Source organism: Microcaecilia unicolor, chromosome 6 (genome assembly GCF_901765095.1).
Source record: "Microcaecilia unicolor chromosome 6, aMicUni1.1, whole genome shotgun sequence".
Lineage (NCBI taxonomy): Eukaryota > Metazoa > Chordata > Amphibia > Gymnophiona > Siphonopidae > Microcaecilia > Microcaecilia unicolor.
The window spans coordinates 39,066,448-39,081,015 of NC_044036.1; the positions used below are offsets into that span (position 1 = coordinate 39,066,448).

The following is a 14,568-nucleotide window of genomic DNA, read 5'->3' on the forward strand; positions in this document are numbered from 1 at the left end:
AACCATTGCAAAGGCACACCAGAAACACTTTGCTGCACTTCAGTAAAAGGACACCTCAGACTCTAGTGTGTGTGAGTGGTGTTTGAACATTAAGGACCAGATTTAATAAGTTCCCCCCTCCCCTGCAGCCTTAGTGAATCAGGCCTTGAGTTGTCTATTGTTGAGTTTTTAGAACAGGTGTCACACTTTTTTTTGTCTTTGCCAAGCTGTTTTGGAGCTGTGTTATATTTTGTAATTATTCATGTTTAGACTGACTATTTTGTTCTTACTTGCAAGGTTTGACTGTTATGGTGGACTTTCCAAGGTAAACACTCCTTTATTGACACCCCTTAAACTGTCACTGGAAGAATGGAGCACAAAGCCAACTAATGATCTCTATGGATTATTTGCAGTGGTGATGCACAGTGGCATTACCATTGGCAGTGGACACTATACTGCATATGTCAAAATCACAGATATCAGTAGTTTGCAGTTAGACAAAAATGTAATTGTTAATCAAATGCATGAGATGATAAAGCCAGAGCCACTGAATGAGGAGGAAGCTCGAGCTGCTGAGGAATATTATGATGATGGTGAAGTCTCTTTTAAAGTCAGTGGAAATGGACAGCTGCCAGATAAGGTTCCCTGCAAAAAGAACATAGAAGCCATTGGACTTCTGGGAGGACAGAAGAGTAAAATGGACTGTGAATTCTGTTCCAACAAGTCTTTGAATTCTGAAAAAGCTGTTGTCATGCTTTCTGGAAATAAGCATCTTGGGTGCCCCAGCGTTCATGGAACTCTAGAATCGGAGAGCATGACACAAGACGGTAATCCAAATGCTGTCAGCCAAACCAGCGAGTTAGAAAAAAAGGCTTTGGATGCATTGCAGAGTTTAAAAGAATATGAGGGGAAGTGGTTGCTCTTTGATGATTCAGAAGTACGAATTACAGAAGAAAAAGACTTTCTGACTTCTCTTTCGCCTTCTACCTCCTCATCTACCCCCTATTTGCTGTTTTACAAAAGAATCACTGAATGACATAGCAGTTCAGGTTGTAAATATTTTGTGGAAAATAAAAACTACTTGGATGAGCAAATGCCATCAAGGCTAGTGTGGCTACTACCTTTTGGATCTTACTGTATAGAAGATATCACTGTATATAGATCTGTATAAATGGAAAAACATAGATTTTCACTTTTTACATTCCCTACAAAAATTATACTAACCCTTGGAGTGAGGTTGGTGTCACTGTAAAACAGATGAGAGAAAATTCACTTATGGCTATTGGTACTTTTTAAATAAAATATTTGTATATGGAAAACACTTGTTTGCACCTGTACTTTAACCTTTGGGGAGGGTGGGGGAGAGTATTTTAACATGGAAACAGCCTATCACATGATGCTGGTTTCATATTTTTAATTGCTTTTTGCTTGGCATTTTGCATTTATGTAAAGGATGAGCCATGCTACAAAATGTTCCATTTGTTAGGGTATGGTAATCAACATTCATGAAGGAGATTTGTGTGCCTAGTTCTCGGGCCTGTTCATTTAGGGATATCCTGAAAATGTGACCTTTTTGTGACCTTCAGACTGGGAGAAGACCAGACTTCGCCATGGGTTCTTAACCCAGTCCTCAGGACACAAGCCAGCCAGCCAGATTTTTATTATACCCACAGTGAAGATGCATGAGAAATTTGCATGCACATTCATTGTGGCTATCTTGAAAACTAGACTGGCTTGGCGTGTCTTGTGGACTGGATTGAGAACCCCTGCCAAAAGACCTTGGTCTTTGCTCACAGTCCTTGAGGTCAGGTTTTCAGGATATCTCTAATGAATAGGCACAGTGCTTGGCATGCAGATCTCCATCATACATATTCACTAGGGATATTCTTAAAACCTGACCTGGTAGCTGCCCTCAAGGATTATGAGTGAAATCCAAGGCCTTATAATGTTGTCTTCTATCCTGGAAGGTCTGTGCTTCAGCTGAATTGATTCTCAAAAATGATATAAAAGCCATAGTGCTAAGATTGTGCAGGAAAGGAGCAGTGACAAGAATGTATAGAAATGGCTTTTTAAGGCAGATAGATGCGAGTGCTTTAGTAGGAATATAATAGTTAGTGGCTTTGTTTCCTCCAGCTGATGAGTCTTCATTCATAGTTGAGCAGGAATGTTTTCCCTTTATTTTACATCCCTTTCCATATTGTAGTCTAGTCATTAGTGAGTTAACTGTGGGTTGGGGACCATGCACCAGAGCTTCCTTTGGAACCCTAGTCGTGGGTCCTAAATTTAGGCACCAGGATGATGCTCTAAGCGTGAACTCTAACTGCAGTTTAGGTGTGAGCACATATGCTGCGTGCATCTGGTAGCACTATACAAATGCTAATAATAATATGCTATGTCAAAGCCTGCTGCAAATGCTCACCCCTCCTCACTGTTGGTAGTTAGGCACATAATTCCTGGTATAACCTGTGCACCTAACTTCTAGGCCCACCTCCTGGAAGTTGTGCATGATAGAATTTGCAATTGCAGCTACTAATTGGTGCCCAGTTAGTGCCATTGGCCAACTCCAATTAGTTGTGTGCATGACTGACATTATTGTATAACTTGTATGTGCAAGTTTGCATGCTAAGCCTAAATTTGAGTGTACAAGTTTATAGAATTAGGGGGTAGGTGGGCAGACTAGAAATGTTTGCTGTTTATGTGCCATCATTTTCATTGTTAGATGTCAGGGCCTGTGCATTCTACTTTCCAGCAGGCCCACAGTGTTGAAGATCTGAGCTAGAAATCTAATGGAGGTACAGTACCTCTGCATCTGAGTATGGGACATAGCAACTGAGCTAGCCTGGACAATTCCTTAATTTTGGAGTTGGTTCTTGCCTTTTCCTTGGTAGCTCAAGGTAAGTTACACTTGGGTACTGTATGGGTTTTAATATTCGCTTTTAGAAAATATGTTGAGAGTACTATTAGGTCACCTTTAAATGTTGGTAGCCATTTCAAATTTTTCTCTAAAAATAAAATTCAAACAAATATGGTAGTCTTGGTAGCTGAGACTTGAAAATGAAGATGGTTTCCCATTAAGAATTTTTATAGTGCTTTGCTTTCATCTGTACATGTGTGTTGCCATACCACAGTAGGACTGAAGGTCCATCAAACACAGCACCCTGTTTCCAATAGTGGCCAATCCAGGTTACAAGTACTTGGCAAGATCCCAAAACAGTACAATACATTTTATGCTGATCAGCCTAGAAATAAGCAGTGGATTTTCCCCCCAAGGTCAATGAGTAATATTCAATATTTTGAGATATCTTGTATTTGTAACTTGTGCTTTAAGTGTTGCCTTGTATCTTTTAAGTGAAAGGTTAGAAATCAAAATAGTTTTCTTAGTTAAACAGCAACCTACTACATACATTGGCTATAGAAGCCAAAATGCTTTAAGAAATGAATGTTACAGGCTGGTTGAAGACAGTCTATATTAAAAAAAAAAATCTACTGTACCAGCAGCCAGAGTAAGTGCCTGCATTGTGATGGTGCAGGTAGTAGATTGATAAGGTTGGTGACATTCGCATGTAAAAAAATGTTTAAACTGTAGTAGGTACATGGAAGCATATAGCCATTAAAGTAAGAGTCTCAGCTTCCTTGTCCTAAGATGACTTGAAGAATTTAAGTTGCCAGCTGTGACTTGTATACCTTTGGGGAAAATTCATTTCAGCAGTAGACTGTTTCTCCTGTACTGATTTTATCATTGTTTAAAATATTAATGCATATTATCTTCCAAGAACAAAGTCTGCAATGACTTGCCTTATGAATATATTTATACTGAGGATTTTTTTTTTTCCTAAAAAGACCTATGACTCATGGGCTTTGTCTTGGACCAGGCTGAAAGAGGGGGTTAATTTGTATGGAATGGTCTTTGGGGGGGGGGGGGGGGGGGGGGAGAAGAAATACATTATCACATTTTTGTTCCATTTTATCAAACCCATAGACCTTGGTGTCAGATTTTAGATGGATGTCAGAATTCAAATACAGGCTGCCACTCTAGCATAGTAACAGCTATTGGGTGTTGGGTGTACACGAGTGTTCCCTCTAAGCCATGTGTGTCAGAAAGGGAGTTCACATACCTAGCCAACAAAATTTCTGGCCACACAGTTGCTTTCTTTATTGTGAATATAGGCTATACTGGTCATATGGAGTCGGCTGAAAACTTGCACACAACGGCTAGAAAACAAAAATAGACAATGTTGGTGTATACATAGCTATCACTAAATCTACGATTTTGGCAATAGGTTTCACAGTAGAAATGTATAACATGAAAATGATACACAGCTTAAATCACTGAGAACCAATTCACCAACACTAGAGGGTAGCATATAGCACATAACTATACTGGGCCAGATAAAGTCCATCAAATCAAACATCCTGATAAAAAGGTCTTAAATATTTATCACTAGTAAAAAAAAAGGCCCGTTTCTTTAGGCATAGAAACGGGCCTTAGGCAGGCAATTCCCTCCCCCCCCCCCCGTGCTATGGCCCCCTTGAACCCTCCCTTCCGCAAATCTGTCGTTCCCCCCCCCCCCCCCGGCGAAAACTGCCCCCCGCCGCCGCTGTTGTTGTGCTACCTGTTCTTACAGCCGAAGTGTTGTTCTTTCCTTCCCATTGGTTCTTCAATCATCTTGTCAGGACGTTCCTCTGCATGCGTCTGACGTCAGATGCACGGAGTTAAACTTTCTGAGATGATGATTGAGGAACCCACCCGAAGGGCAGAACAACACTTCGCTGTCAGCACAGGTAGTGCACAGCGGCGGGGGGTGCGGTTTTCGGTGGGGGGGGGGGGGGATCGACAGGTTCAGGAAGGGGGTGGGTTTCGAGGGGGCCGTAGCGCGGGGGGTGACAGCTGATTCCGAGGCAGTAGGAAGAGTAGGGAAACACGCTACTCCTCTCCTTGCCTTGGAATCAGCTGTTTTGACGTCATTGACCTCCGTGCGTGTCTGCCTCGCAGTCCACCTGCAGCCAGGGAGCCACGGTCCCAAGCATAGAACGTTAGAGGTGAGAATTATTATATAGGAAGCCTATAGCTATGTAGTGGCTTTTCCAGAAGTGCAAACTTGAAAAGCGCTCTAGAAAGTTTTGAAAGTAAAGTAGCAAGATATTGAATACCACCTGTATCACATTGAGCTTAGTTCATCAACATACATTCAAATTAAGACTCCTGAAGAAGACCCCTGCGGGCCGAAACATGACTCGTGTCGAGTCCTGGATGGTTAGAATTAAGGTGTTAGTTTGCACATCATCTGCTGCCCTTTTCTTTGTCACCCTTGTTGTGATTGCTTCGTCTGTGTATCTAGAAGGGTTGCTGTTCTTCTGTTTTCCTGCCGTGTTTTACAATGCCCATCATATGTTCAGGTAAACTTTACTCGCATGTGTAAATTTCTACAATTTGAAGAACTGTTGGGGAGGGGGGGAGAGGCAGGAGTTTGCAATTATGTTTTGGATTTTCAAAATATGCATTTATTTTACTTCAGAAAAAATATCCATACAAGTTTGTAGCAGTAAATATTTACAGTAATTTTTCCTGGGATAATTTTTGAGCTTTTCAGTAATGTAGGTGGTTATCCCAATCTCAAGGCTCCTTTTTCAGTTCCTACAGGCTTTGTTGCATCTGCTGCGCCAGAATCATTAGCACAGCTTAGTAAAAGGAGCCCACATTTTGGTTTCAATTAGCCAGCCTCTGGCTAACTCCGGCATTCATCCACTTCCAGCCAGTAAATTTATATTCTGCACTATAAATATTTTACACAATTACAATTCACATTCATAAAAATCATGTCATCAAATTACAAGTTTACATATATAACAATATGGGGGGGGGGGGGGGGTATGAGTGAGGTCTATAAAATCCCCAGTGGTGTAGAACGGGTATAATTGAATTTTCACTCTCAAAAAGTACAAAGACCAGGGGCAACTCAGTGAAATTACATGGGAAATACTTTTAAAACAAATAAGAGGAAATATTTTTTTTCACTCCAAGAATAAGTTAAGCTCTGGAACTTGTTGCCATAAGATGTGGTGTATCTGGGTTTGAAAAAAAGGTTTGGACATGTTCCTCGAGAAAAGTCCATAGTCTGTTACGGAGATGGCCATCCCCGCCAGCTCAAGTATTTAATATTACGGGTTTATGGGCGGGAGGGGGAGATGAATTCCATGCCACCCACCTTAGGCTCAGGTCCATCTGGCTATGCCCTTGGACCAGAAACTTTTTACCCTGTGATGCGAAAGGCCTCAGGTTTTCAGTTAATAAAGTACTTATTTTTAGTTTTACACCTTTGGTTGTGTTATTGTGCAGGCCTTCCTCCAACCCTTGTTCGAGGGATCACACCCTGTTTTAGCCAATCGTCAGGCTACAAGCACTACATCAGGAGGAGATAATTTATACATCAATAGATTTAAGCAGATTCATTCAAACTTACACCACATGCCTGCTGAAATAGAATGGTCTTTAGGGGAAGGAAATGAAAAAGCACCCCACTTACAGTTTGCCATCATGCAAGTGCTTGGCCCCTATAAGTTGTTTGTATACAGGGAACTACCTTTACCTGTCATATAGGTGCTCCGGATTGCCTAAGTAATAGGTGTAGCCTTAATAGAAGCTCACCTGTACATGCATTATGGAAAAACTCAATACTCCTTTCAGGCTGGCTCTAGACCTTAACTGACTCCTCTCAAGGAACATATTAACCTTTGAATAATATGGAAATTATTAAACACTTTCATCTACTCCTAGTGCCTAACTAATTTACAAGTCAGTCTCTCCCCCACTCCACCCTCAAACAATTTTTTTCCCATTAATGTACTCCAGATGTATTCATACAAAGCACTGGACATGCAAATCAAAGTAAACTGAAATAACATAAAATTTATTTGAAGTTAAATATTTCCTTACAGTATTTCATTTCTCTACAGTATTTCATTTCTCAACATGAGATCTTCCTACTAAATATATTACAGTACTATGGTGTAAAAATGTTCCAATTATAAAATACACAACCTAAATTGTGTTTTCTGGAAGAAAAAAAGCTTCTGGCAGAAAAAAATTTATTCTCTCTGCCTCATTATACTAATTTCTGAAAACTCTTCCTTCATAATGTTTAATGCATTAATTTAGCATGATGCTATGCAAAGATTTAATAGTTGGGCTTTCCTACCCCCTTAAAATTTTTTCCCCATTCTGTACCTACTACAAAATCTTTTTGCAAAGGAGGCCCCAAGAATATCTTCCTTTGAAAGCAATTCAATATCACATATACTGCTGGTTTAGGTTTTGACAAAGAGTAAAGTCACCTTTCTGTGGTAGAATCAAATTGGTTTATATTTATTATATGCAGGTACTTTCTCTGTCCTTAGCAGGCTCACAATCTAAACTTTTTGTTATAGCTGGGACAGTGTGGAGGGTTAAGTGACTTGCCCAATGTCACAAGGAGCTTCAGTGGGAATCAAACCCAGGTTCTCAGCTCACCACACTGACCACTAGGCTACGCCTCCTATCCTAGTACTGGTCATCACAGAAAATATAACGTAAAGGGGCAACCAAAATGCTAACAGGGATTGAGGAACTGCCCCATGGAGAAGGGCAGATCAGGTTAGTGGTCTGTAAATTATATCCCGTATTTGCTAATGAGCGCTCCCTCAAATTAATATGTACAATATCAAGTGATAAGCCTCTCATATAATTGTAATACCACTGTTAAATTATACAGCTGTTAAACAGGCTCATACTATATATTATAATCCTTGAAACCTCATGTGTCCATAACAACTCGACTCATAAGTATGTGCGTAATATATAGTGCCTTGCAACTGGGCAATGTAAGCCTAACACAGACTCCAAAATGTCCAATTGTTAATAATACAAGACCAGTTGAACTACTTCAACTGGCAAGTCTACTCAAATACTGGTCCCCGAGACCCAAATCTGTGCTGAATGTTGTCTCTGCTTCAAGGAGTGAGGAGTCTTTCGCTGTCAAAATTAAAGGCCACACAGTTGCAAGGTATAATATACGTATATTTATCATGGTTCAAGTTGTTATGTGCAGATGAGATTTCAGTGATTATAACATATATGAGCCTAATTAACAGCTATATCATTTTAACAGCTGGATTGATGGCTGGTATTACAACTGTATGAGAGACCTTTTTTCACTTGATATTATACATATTAAATTGATTTGAGAAAGTATTTATTAGCTAATACAGAATTACAAATTATATGTTGGCTTAGTAATGATATCCTGTACTAGGGATTTTTTTGCTTCAGGTTTTGAGACATCCAGGTAGAAACAAATTCTAATGACCTGCATTGATTTTGGCAGGGGTAAAAATATCAGAATACAAAAAAAGGTATCATCATCTTTAGCTACAGGCAAGTGCTGGACTGGACAGTGGCGTTCCTAGGGGCGCTGACATCTGGGGCGGATCGCCGATGCGCCCCTCCCCCCGGCAAAAGGACACCCCCCCACCCCGGCAAAAGAACCCCCTCACCCCTGGGTGCACGGCCCTGGGGGGGTGCCGCGCGCCGGTCAGCGTCGTTCATTTACATGCTCCCTCCTGTTCCGGAGCATGAAAACGAACGGCGCTCACCGGTGCGCGGCACCCCCCCCCCCCCCCCCCCCAGCGGCGTGCACCTGGGGCGGACCGCCCCCCCCCCCCCCCCCCCCCCCCCTTGGTATGCCACTGGGACTGGATAGGGCTGGTGGTCTTGATTTGCTCTCAGTTTTTCTATCATAGCAGGGAATTCTCAACCCAGTTACTCTGGTTTTTGATTTGCATACAATGAAGGCAGTGTGCACAGATTTCTTTCATGCATGTTCACTGGGACTATCCTGGAAATCTGACTGGGTATGTCCTGAGGACTGGACTTGAGAACCACCGGTTTACAGGATCTGAGCTAGAAAACTTGTAGGTCAGCCCAAATGCATTTCATAATTTGGGAATCTGACTTCCAAACCAGGGATAAGAGAAAATAAATCTGTACACTAGGATCTCAACTTTTTTTTTTTTATCTCGTGGCACACTTGTGAGTTTGTTGAATCCTCGTGGTGCACCACACTAAATTCTGCATGATCATTACTACTACAGCACGTTCAAATATCAAACTGAAGCCTGTAGAGGAGACACACTGGTAAGTGGAAGTTAAAGTAAGAAGGGAGGGTAAGGTTACCATATGCTATGTGCTCTGTAGTGAGCAGTTCCATTTTGCTAAGGAAGTGGAGGGTTAAGTGACTCACCCAAGCATCTGTGGGATTTGAACCCTGGCTTCTCTGACCATTAGGCTACTCTATCATTCCAGCACACTTACCCCCAGATTCTATAAATGGTGGCTAAAGTTCCATGTGCAAATCAGCAAGTGTAGCTGATTTGCATGCGGACCTTAATAGGTTAACAAGCCAATCAGTGCCAATAATTGGATGTTAACAAGCAATTATTGGTACTTACTGGGACTAATTAGGATTTATGCACATAACTCACTAAGTATATTCTATAATGTGATGCACGTAAACTGGACTGCCTGGCCATAGGAGGGGCATGGGAGGTTCGTGGGAGTTCTGAAATTTTATGCACACTGTTACAGAATAAGCCATGAGTATTCACACCAGGTTTTAGTTGGCATAAATGCCTGCGCCTAAATTTTAGTCAAGGGCCGGCCGCTATGCATATTCTATAAACTGTGCCTAACATTAGGTGAGGTTTATTGAATAGTGCTAAGCGCGGTTTCTTTCTTAGGTGTCATATATATAGAACTTAGCCCTTAATGCCAAACCGTATCTCCAGCTGTTGCCACCGAGGCCTTTCTCGTGGCACACTGGTTGAGAAGAACTGAACTAGATCACAAAGCATAGTTTACCTTAACATTTACTTTACTACCTCTCTTACTGTTTGCCTTGCATCCTGAACCCCTTCCTGACCTGGCATGTCATGCACTCTGTTGGATTTTAGTATAATGCCTTAATTTATGACCAAGATTCTGCATGCTTTTGTTTTGTGATAGTGCTTTGGTTAAAAAGGCGCTATTGGGAAAATTCCCTAACTGGGTGCCCTCTTGTAGATGCCCCAGCGCTGCGTGAGGAACATCTATTCTATATGGTAGCTGGGTGCCTAGATTCCATGATAAAAATACCAGTGTAAACCTGCACTGATAAGCCTAAATGTATCCACACCTAATTAAACCAGGTGTAAATGTGGGTGCCTAAATGCGGAATGCAAAGTGCTTAACCTTACAGTATTCTGTAAGTTATGCACATAAGTGGCAGGCTGGCCCATGCTCTTCCCACGCTCTAGCACTTAGCGCACACCCTTACAGAATAGTGCATGGTGCACTTACGCACGCAACATTTATGCTCAGTTATAGAATTGCCTTTGATGTGACCAAGCTGAAACTGAACAGTACTTTAACGCGTGGCTTACTGAAAGACTGAAATGCAGACATTCATGGCATTCCAAAAGCTGCTGTAAACCACCTTTAAATAAAATTGGAAAGAATTTAGAAATGTAAAAGCCGCCTTCTTCCAAAATTTGGTTAACCTATTTCACCTGTGGAATTAGGTAAGTTGAAAGAATGAAGAATGATTGAAATCAAATCCGAACAGTCAATTATGTAGGCAATATTTTCTAATGGGCTGGCTTAAACATTTTCACCTGCATCTTAATCTCTTCTGTACCGACAGTTCAACTCACAGACAATGAACTGGAAATACAAAATTCAAAAGTACCTTTCAAAATAAAAGTTAAACTACATTAGAAAAAATATTAAAAGGTCATCTGTGAGGTCTACTAATATAAATTATATAAACGAACTAAATACACTTAATGCTATGAATATTATAAATAATGGTAAAATGCATTTAGTGTACCTTTGCGTCATAAAAAGTCTTTAAAAATACTGCTCAATGTCCAGAGCATCGTACAGCTTGTAACTCACAGCCATGGTGGTTAAACATTGGTAATAGTCCACATTTGACAATGCAAAATTTTGGCCACTTCACAATGTTTCAACATAAGTAAACAAAGGGTGTCCAAGACATCATCCATGGTTTTATTTGTCAATAAAACCGTTTATTTTCCTACAGGTCATACCGCTGTCATCTCCTCTTGTCATGAAAGTGCTGATTTCAGATGTCAATTTTGCGCAGGCTCATTCTGCTGAATGAATCTCTGGAGAAAGAAGACTCACATTTAAAAAAATATCCACCATTCGATGTTCAAGTATTCCTTTGTAGGAATAATTAACATGCATGCTGTGTAGCAATTTGAATCATTTGTATGTTGAGCATTTTTTAATTTTATTTTAAATCTTTTCATTAAACCAAAACATTCCAACCATGGAGAGCAGTGTATACATTCCACATTTTCTATAATCAATAGCCAAACCCAAATAACCCTCCTTCCCCCCCCCCCCCTTACATCACCAGGCTTCAATACAGAGAAATAAATCCACCCCCTCCTCCTATCAAACAATTCTCTTCTGCACCCTCCCTCTTAAGTCCTACTCTATTCCCTCACATCCATTGTGGCATGAAGGGATTTGTTTCTTACAACCCTTCACACCCTGTCCCATGATTAATGCAAAAGTCCCTCCCTCCTCCCCTTTCCTTAACTCTCTTCTAGTCTACCTAGCTATTCTTCTGCCCTCAACCCAATCCTATTAAGGACTGGAGATGCTATCAAATCAGTTCTCCCTACGGACTCAACTGTTCTCCCATGGTGTTAGAGGAGCCTGGTGTCAGTCTTGGGGTAAGGGAATATACATATCTATCCCATACCATTAAAAAAAAATTTTCTTGCATTTATGGTTGTACCTTGCATCTTTGCCAGCATGAGGGTGGGTCTTCCTAGGTCCAACATTTAAGTATATGTTTCTTCCCCAGAATCCTAAGCTTTACGCAACAACATTCTGACCCCTTTCTCATAGTTTCTACAATGCCTCTTACATCTAGTGTAACATCAGTGGAGTAGCAATTACTGTTTGTCTTCTCAGTCATTCCAAATATCACCATATTGCAGTTCCAGAAAGCAATCATTGTACACCTCTATTCCTCAGCAGGATGCCCTGGATGTATTAGTTAAAGCTTTGGAAACCCTTCCTCGTCCTTGTCAAGTTCCTACAGAATTATTACAAGCACTGGCAAACTTAGCTTTAAGGAATAAACATTTTAGGGGCCTTTTACAAAGCTGCGCTAGTGTTTTTAGCTTGCGGTAAAAATCAGCTGGTGGTAAACGCGGAGATGCACATAGGAATATGATGGGAGTCTCAGCGACCCCCTTTGTGTTTAATGATCAAATATATTTGCAACTCTCAGGAACAGCCATGGGTTTTACTTCTCTTACATAAGCACACGTCTGTGGAACGCATTGCCACAAGCTGTGAAAACAACCCACGATCACCTAAAATTCAGGTAATCATTAGACTCACCTATTTGGAAAGGCATACCCGACTGACCCAACTTAAATGCCTCAACCCTGCAACACTTCACTATCAAAGATCGTATTGGATATTATCAAACCCTCCTACCTTTAACCCCATGTGACTGAATCTTATCTTCCCTATACCACCATAACTTCCTTTGTACTTGTCCCCTACCGAACTTGGCGAATGCCTTTACGGTATTATGTAAGCCACACTGAGCCTGCAAATAGGTGGGGAAATGTGGGATACAAATGTAACAAATAAATAAATAATGATCAAATATATTTGCAATTCTCAGGAATAGCCATGGGTTTTGCTCCATCGACTGCTAATTTATTTATGGCTGATTTTCAGCAACATTGGGTGCATTCGTTGGAGAGATACCAACATGTCCACTGTTGGTATTGCTACATTGACAACATTTTTCTCATTTGGACAGGGTCAAGGGAGGAACTACAATTGTTTGTAGCACAGCTGAATGGTTGTGATTTGGATATTAATTTTGAAGTTACTTGTCATACTCAGGAGAATGTTTTTGGACATGAAAGTACAGCTTCAGACACACTCATGGAGGCATATTTTCAAAGCACTTAGCCTTCCAAAGTTCCATAGGTTTCTATGGAACTTTGGAAGGCTAAGTGCTTTGAAAATATGCGTAATTGAGAACTACTGTGTATACGAAACTGATAAGTTATGATTGTGTGAAAAGGATACATCCTGCCTCCCCTGTTCTCAATTCTTTGATATTTGTGATACCGTGGATCAGTTTAAAACTTCAGTTAATGATTTAGCAACAAAATTCCTGAATAGAAGCTATCGTAGAAAGATTGTCAAGAATGTTTCAAGAAAGCACTTTTCAACAATAAGTTTTACGCACTCACAATCTGCTCCCTCCTCTACGGTGTCTTGTATTTTGAAATATACTTGTCTGTCTTCCACAATTGTGAGCTCTACAAAGAGGCATTTGTCAAACTCAGTGCATGGTATCATATTCTTGTAATGTGAATTTAGCTGACAAGTTATGTAAATCCAATATACGGTCAATTCAAAGCAACAGTTTTCCAGCAATCTAAAAATGTGGCATGTATTCTATTTGTGCAGTTACAGGAGGAGGAACATCTTTTTGGCACAAGAAATGTAATCAATGGATTACGATAACATTCTTAGAATTACAATATGTGGAGCAAATTATCTATGTTATTAATTGCCCTTGCAACTTACTGTACATCGGCCAAACTTCCCCTGCATCTAAGATTAGAATAATTGAGCACTGACATTGTGTGGATACTGGAAAAATGGAGGCACCGATGGTCCGACATTGCATGAGGTTGAATCATAAATTTCAGAAATTACACTGGATGATAATAGATCAGCTATGTATGTTAATGAGGGGATGAGATGTGAGAAGATGGCTGAGGCAAAGTGAACAATGATGGATATACAGACTAAATACAGTTGAACCGAATGGATTAAACAGAGCTGTTAAGTGGTACGTCTTTTTCTAAAGCTTTGTTTTTTTTTTAATTTGGAAGCTGATTATGATTAGCAGCTTCAGTTTCAGGTCTATCTGACGTCAACCACCATCTTGCTGCTGTCAAGAAGTTAGTGAGTTCTTTCTCCTGAAGCAGCAGACTGTGAAACAAATGGTATATATTTGGTGGCTTTGGCTGCTCCTGATTGTCTTCTTTTTGGATATGAGAATGCGAGAAGCATGAATTACAACACGAACAGGATCTTCCTTTCAAGTAAAAGCAGTTCCTACATTGGTATCGTCAGGATCAATATCAGATAAGTGCTGCTGGATTTTGAGATCCTAAAATTTGTGATTTTTGGCACAGTAGTATTTTTGATATCCTTAACGATGAGTTCTTTGATTGGGTGACAGGAGAATTGAATCAGGGACGAGCTATGGACGTGATCTACTTAGATTTCAGCAAAGCTTTTGACACGGTTCCCCACAGGAGGCTCTTAAATAAACTGGAGGGGCTGAAGATAGGACCTGAAGTGGTGAACTGGATTAGGAACTGGTTGACGGACAGACGCCAGAGGGTGGTGGTGAATGGAATTCGCTCGGAGGAAGGAAAGGTGAGTAGTGGAGTACCTCAGGGATCGGTGCTGGGGCCGATTCTGTTCAATAT

At 40.7% G+C, this 14,568-nt stretch overlaps 2 protein-coding genes across 10 annotated transcripts in view; one reads left to right on the forward strand and one right to left on the reverse strand.

The window, feature by feature from the left end:
* USP1 (ubiquitin specific peptidase 1) overlaps window positions 1-1,290 on the forward strand; it is a 29,656-nt gene extending 28,366 nt beyond the window's left edge. For both annotated transcript variants that reach the window (XM_030205565.1, XM_030205566.1), the window contains one exon: window positions 277-1,290. In XM_030205565.1, coding sequence (XP_030061425.1) covers window positions 277-1,015 — 739 coding nt within the window. In that variant the 3' untranslated portion in view covers window positions 1,016-1,290. The remainder of the gene's footprint in view (window positions 1-276) is intronic.
* Window positions 1,291-9,490: 8,200 nt separating this feature from the next.
* Window positions 9,491-14,568, reverse strand: part of DOCK7 (dedicator of cytokinesis 7) — a 279,528-nt gene continuing 274,450 nt past the window's right edge. For all 8 annotated transcript variants that reach the window (XM_030206645.1, XM_030206644.1, XM_030206640.1 and 5 more), the window contains one exon: window positions 9,491-11,178. In XM_030206645.1, coding sequence (XP_030062505.1) covers window positions 11,136-11,178 — 43 coding nt within the window. In that variant the 3' untranslated portion in view covers window positions 9,491-11,135. The remainder of the gene's footprint in view (window positions 11,179-14,568) is intronic.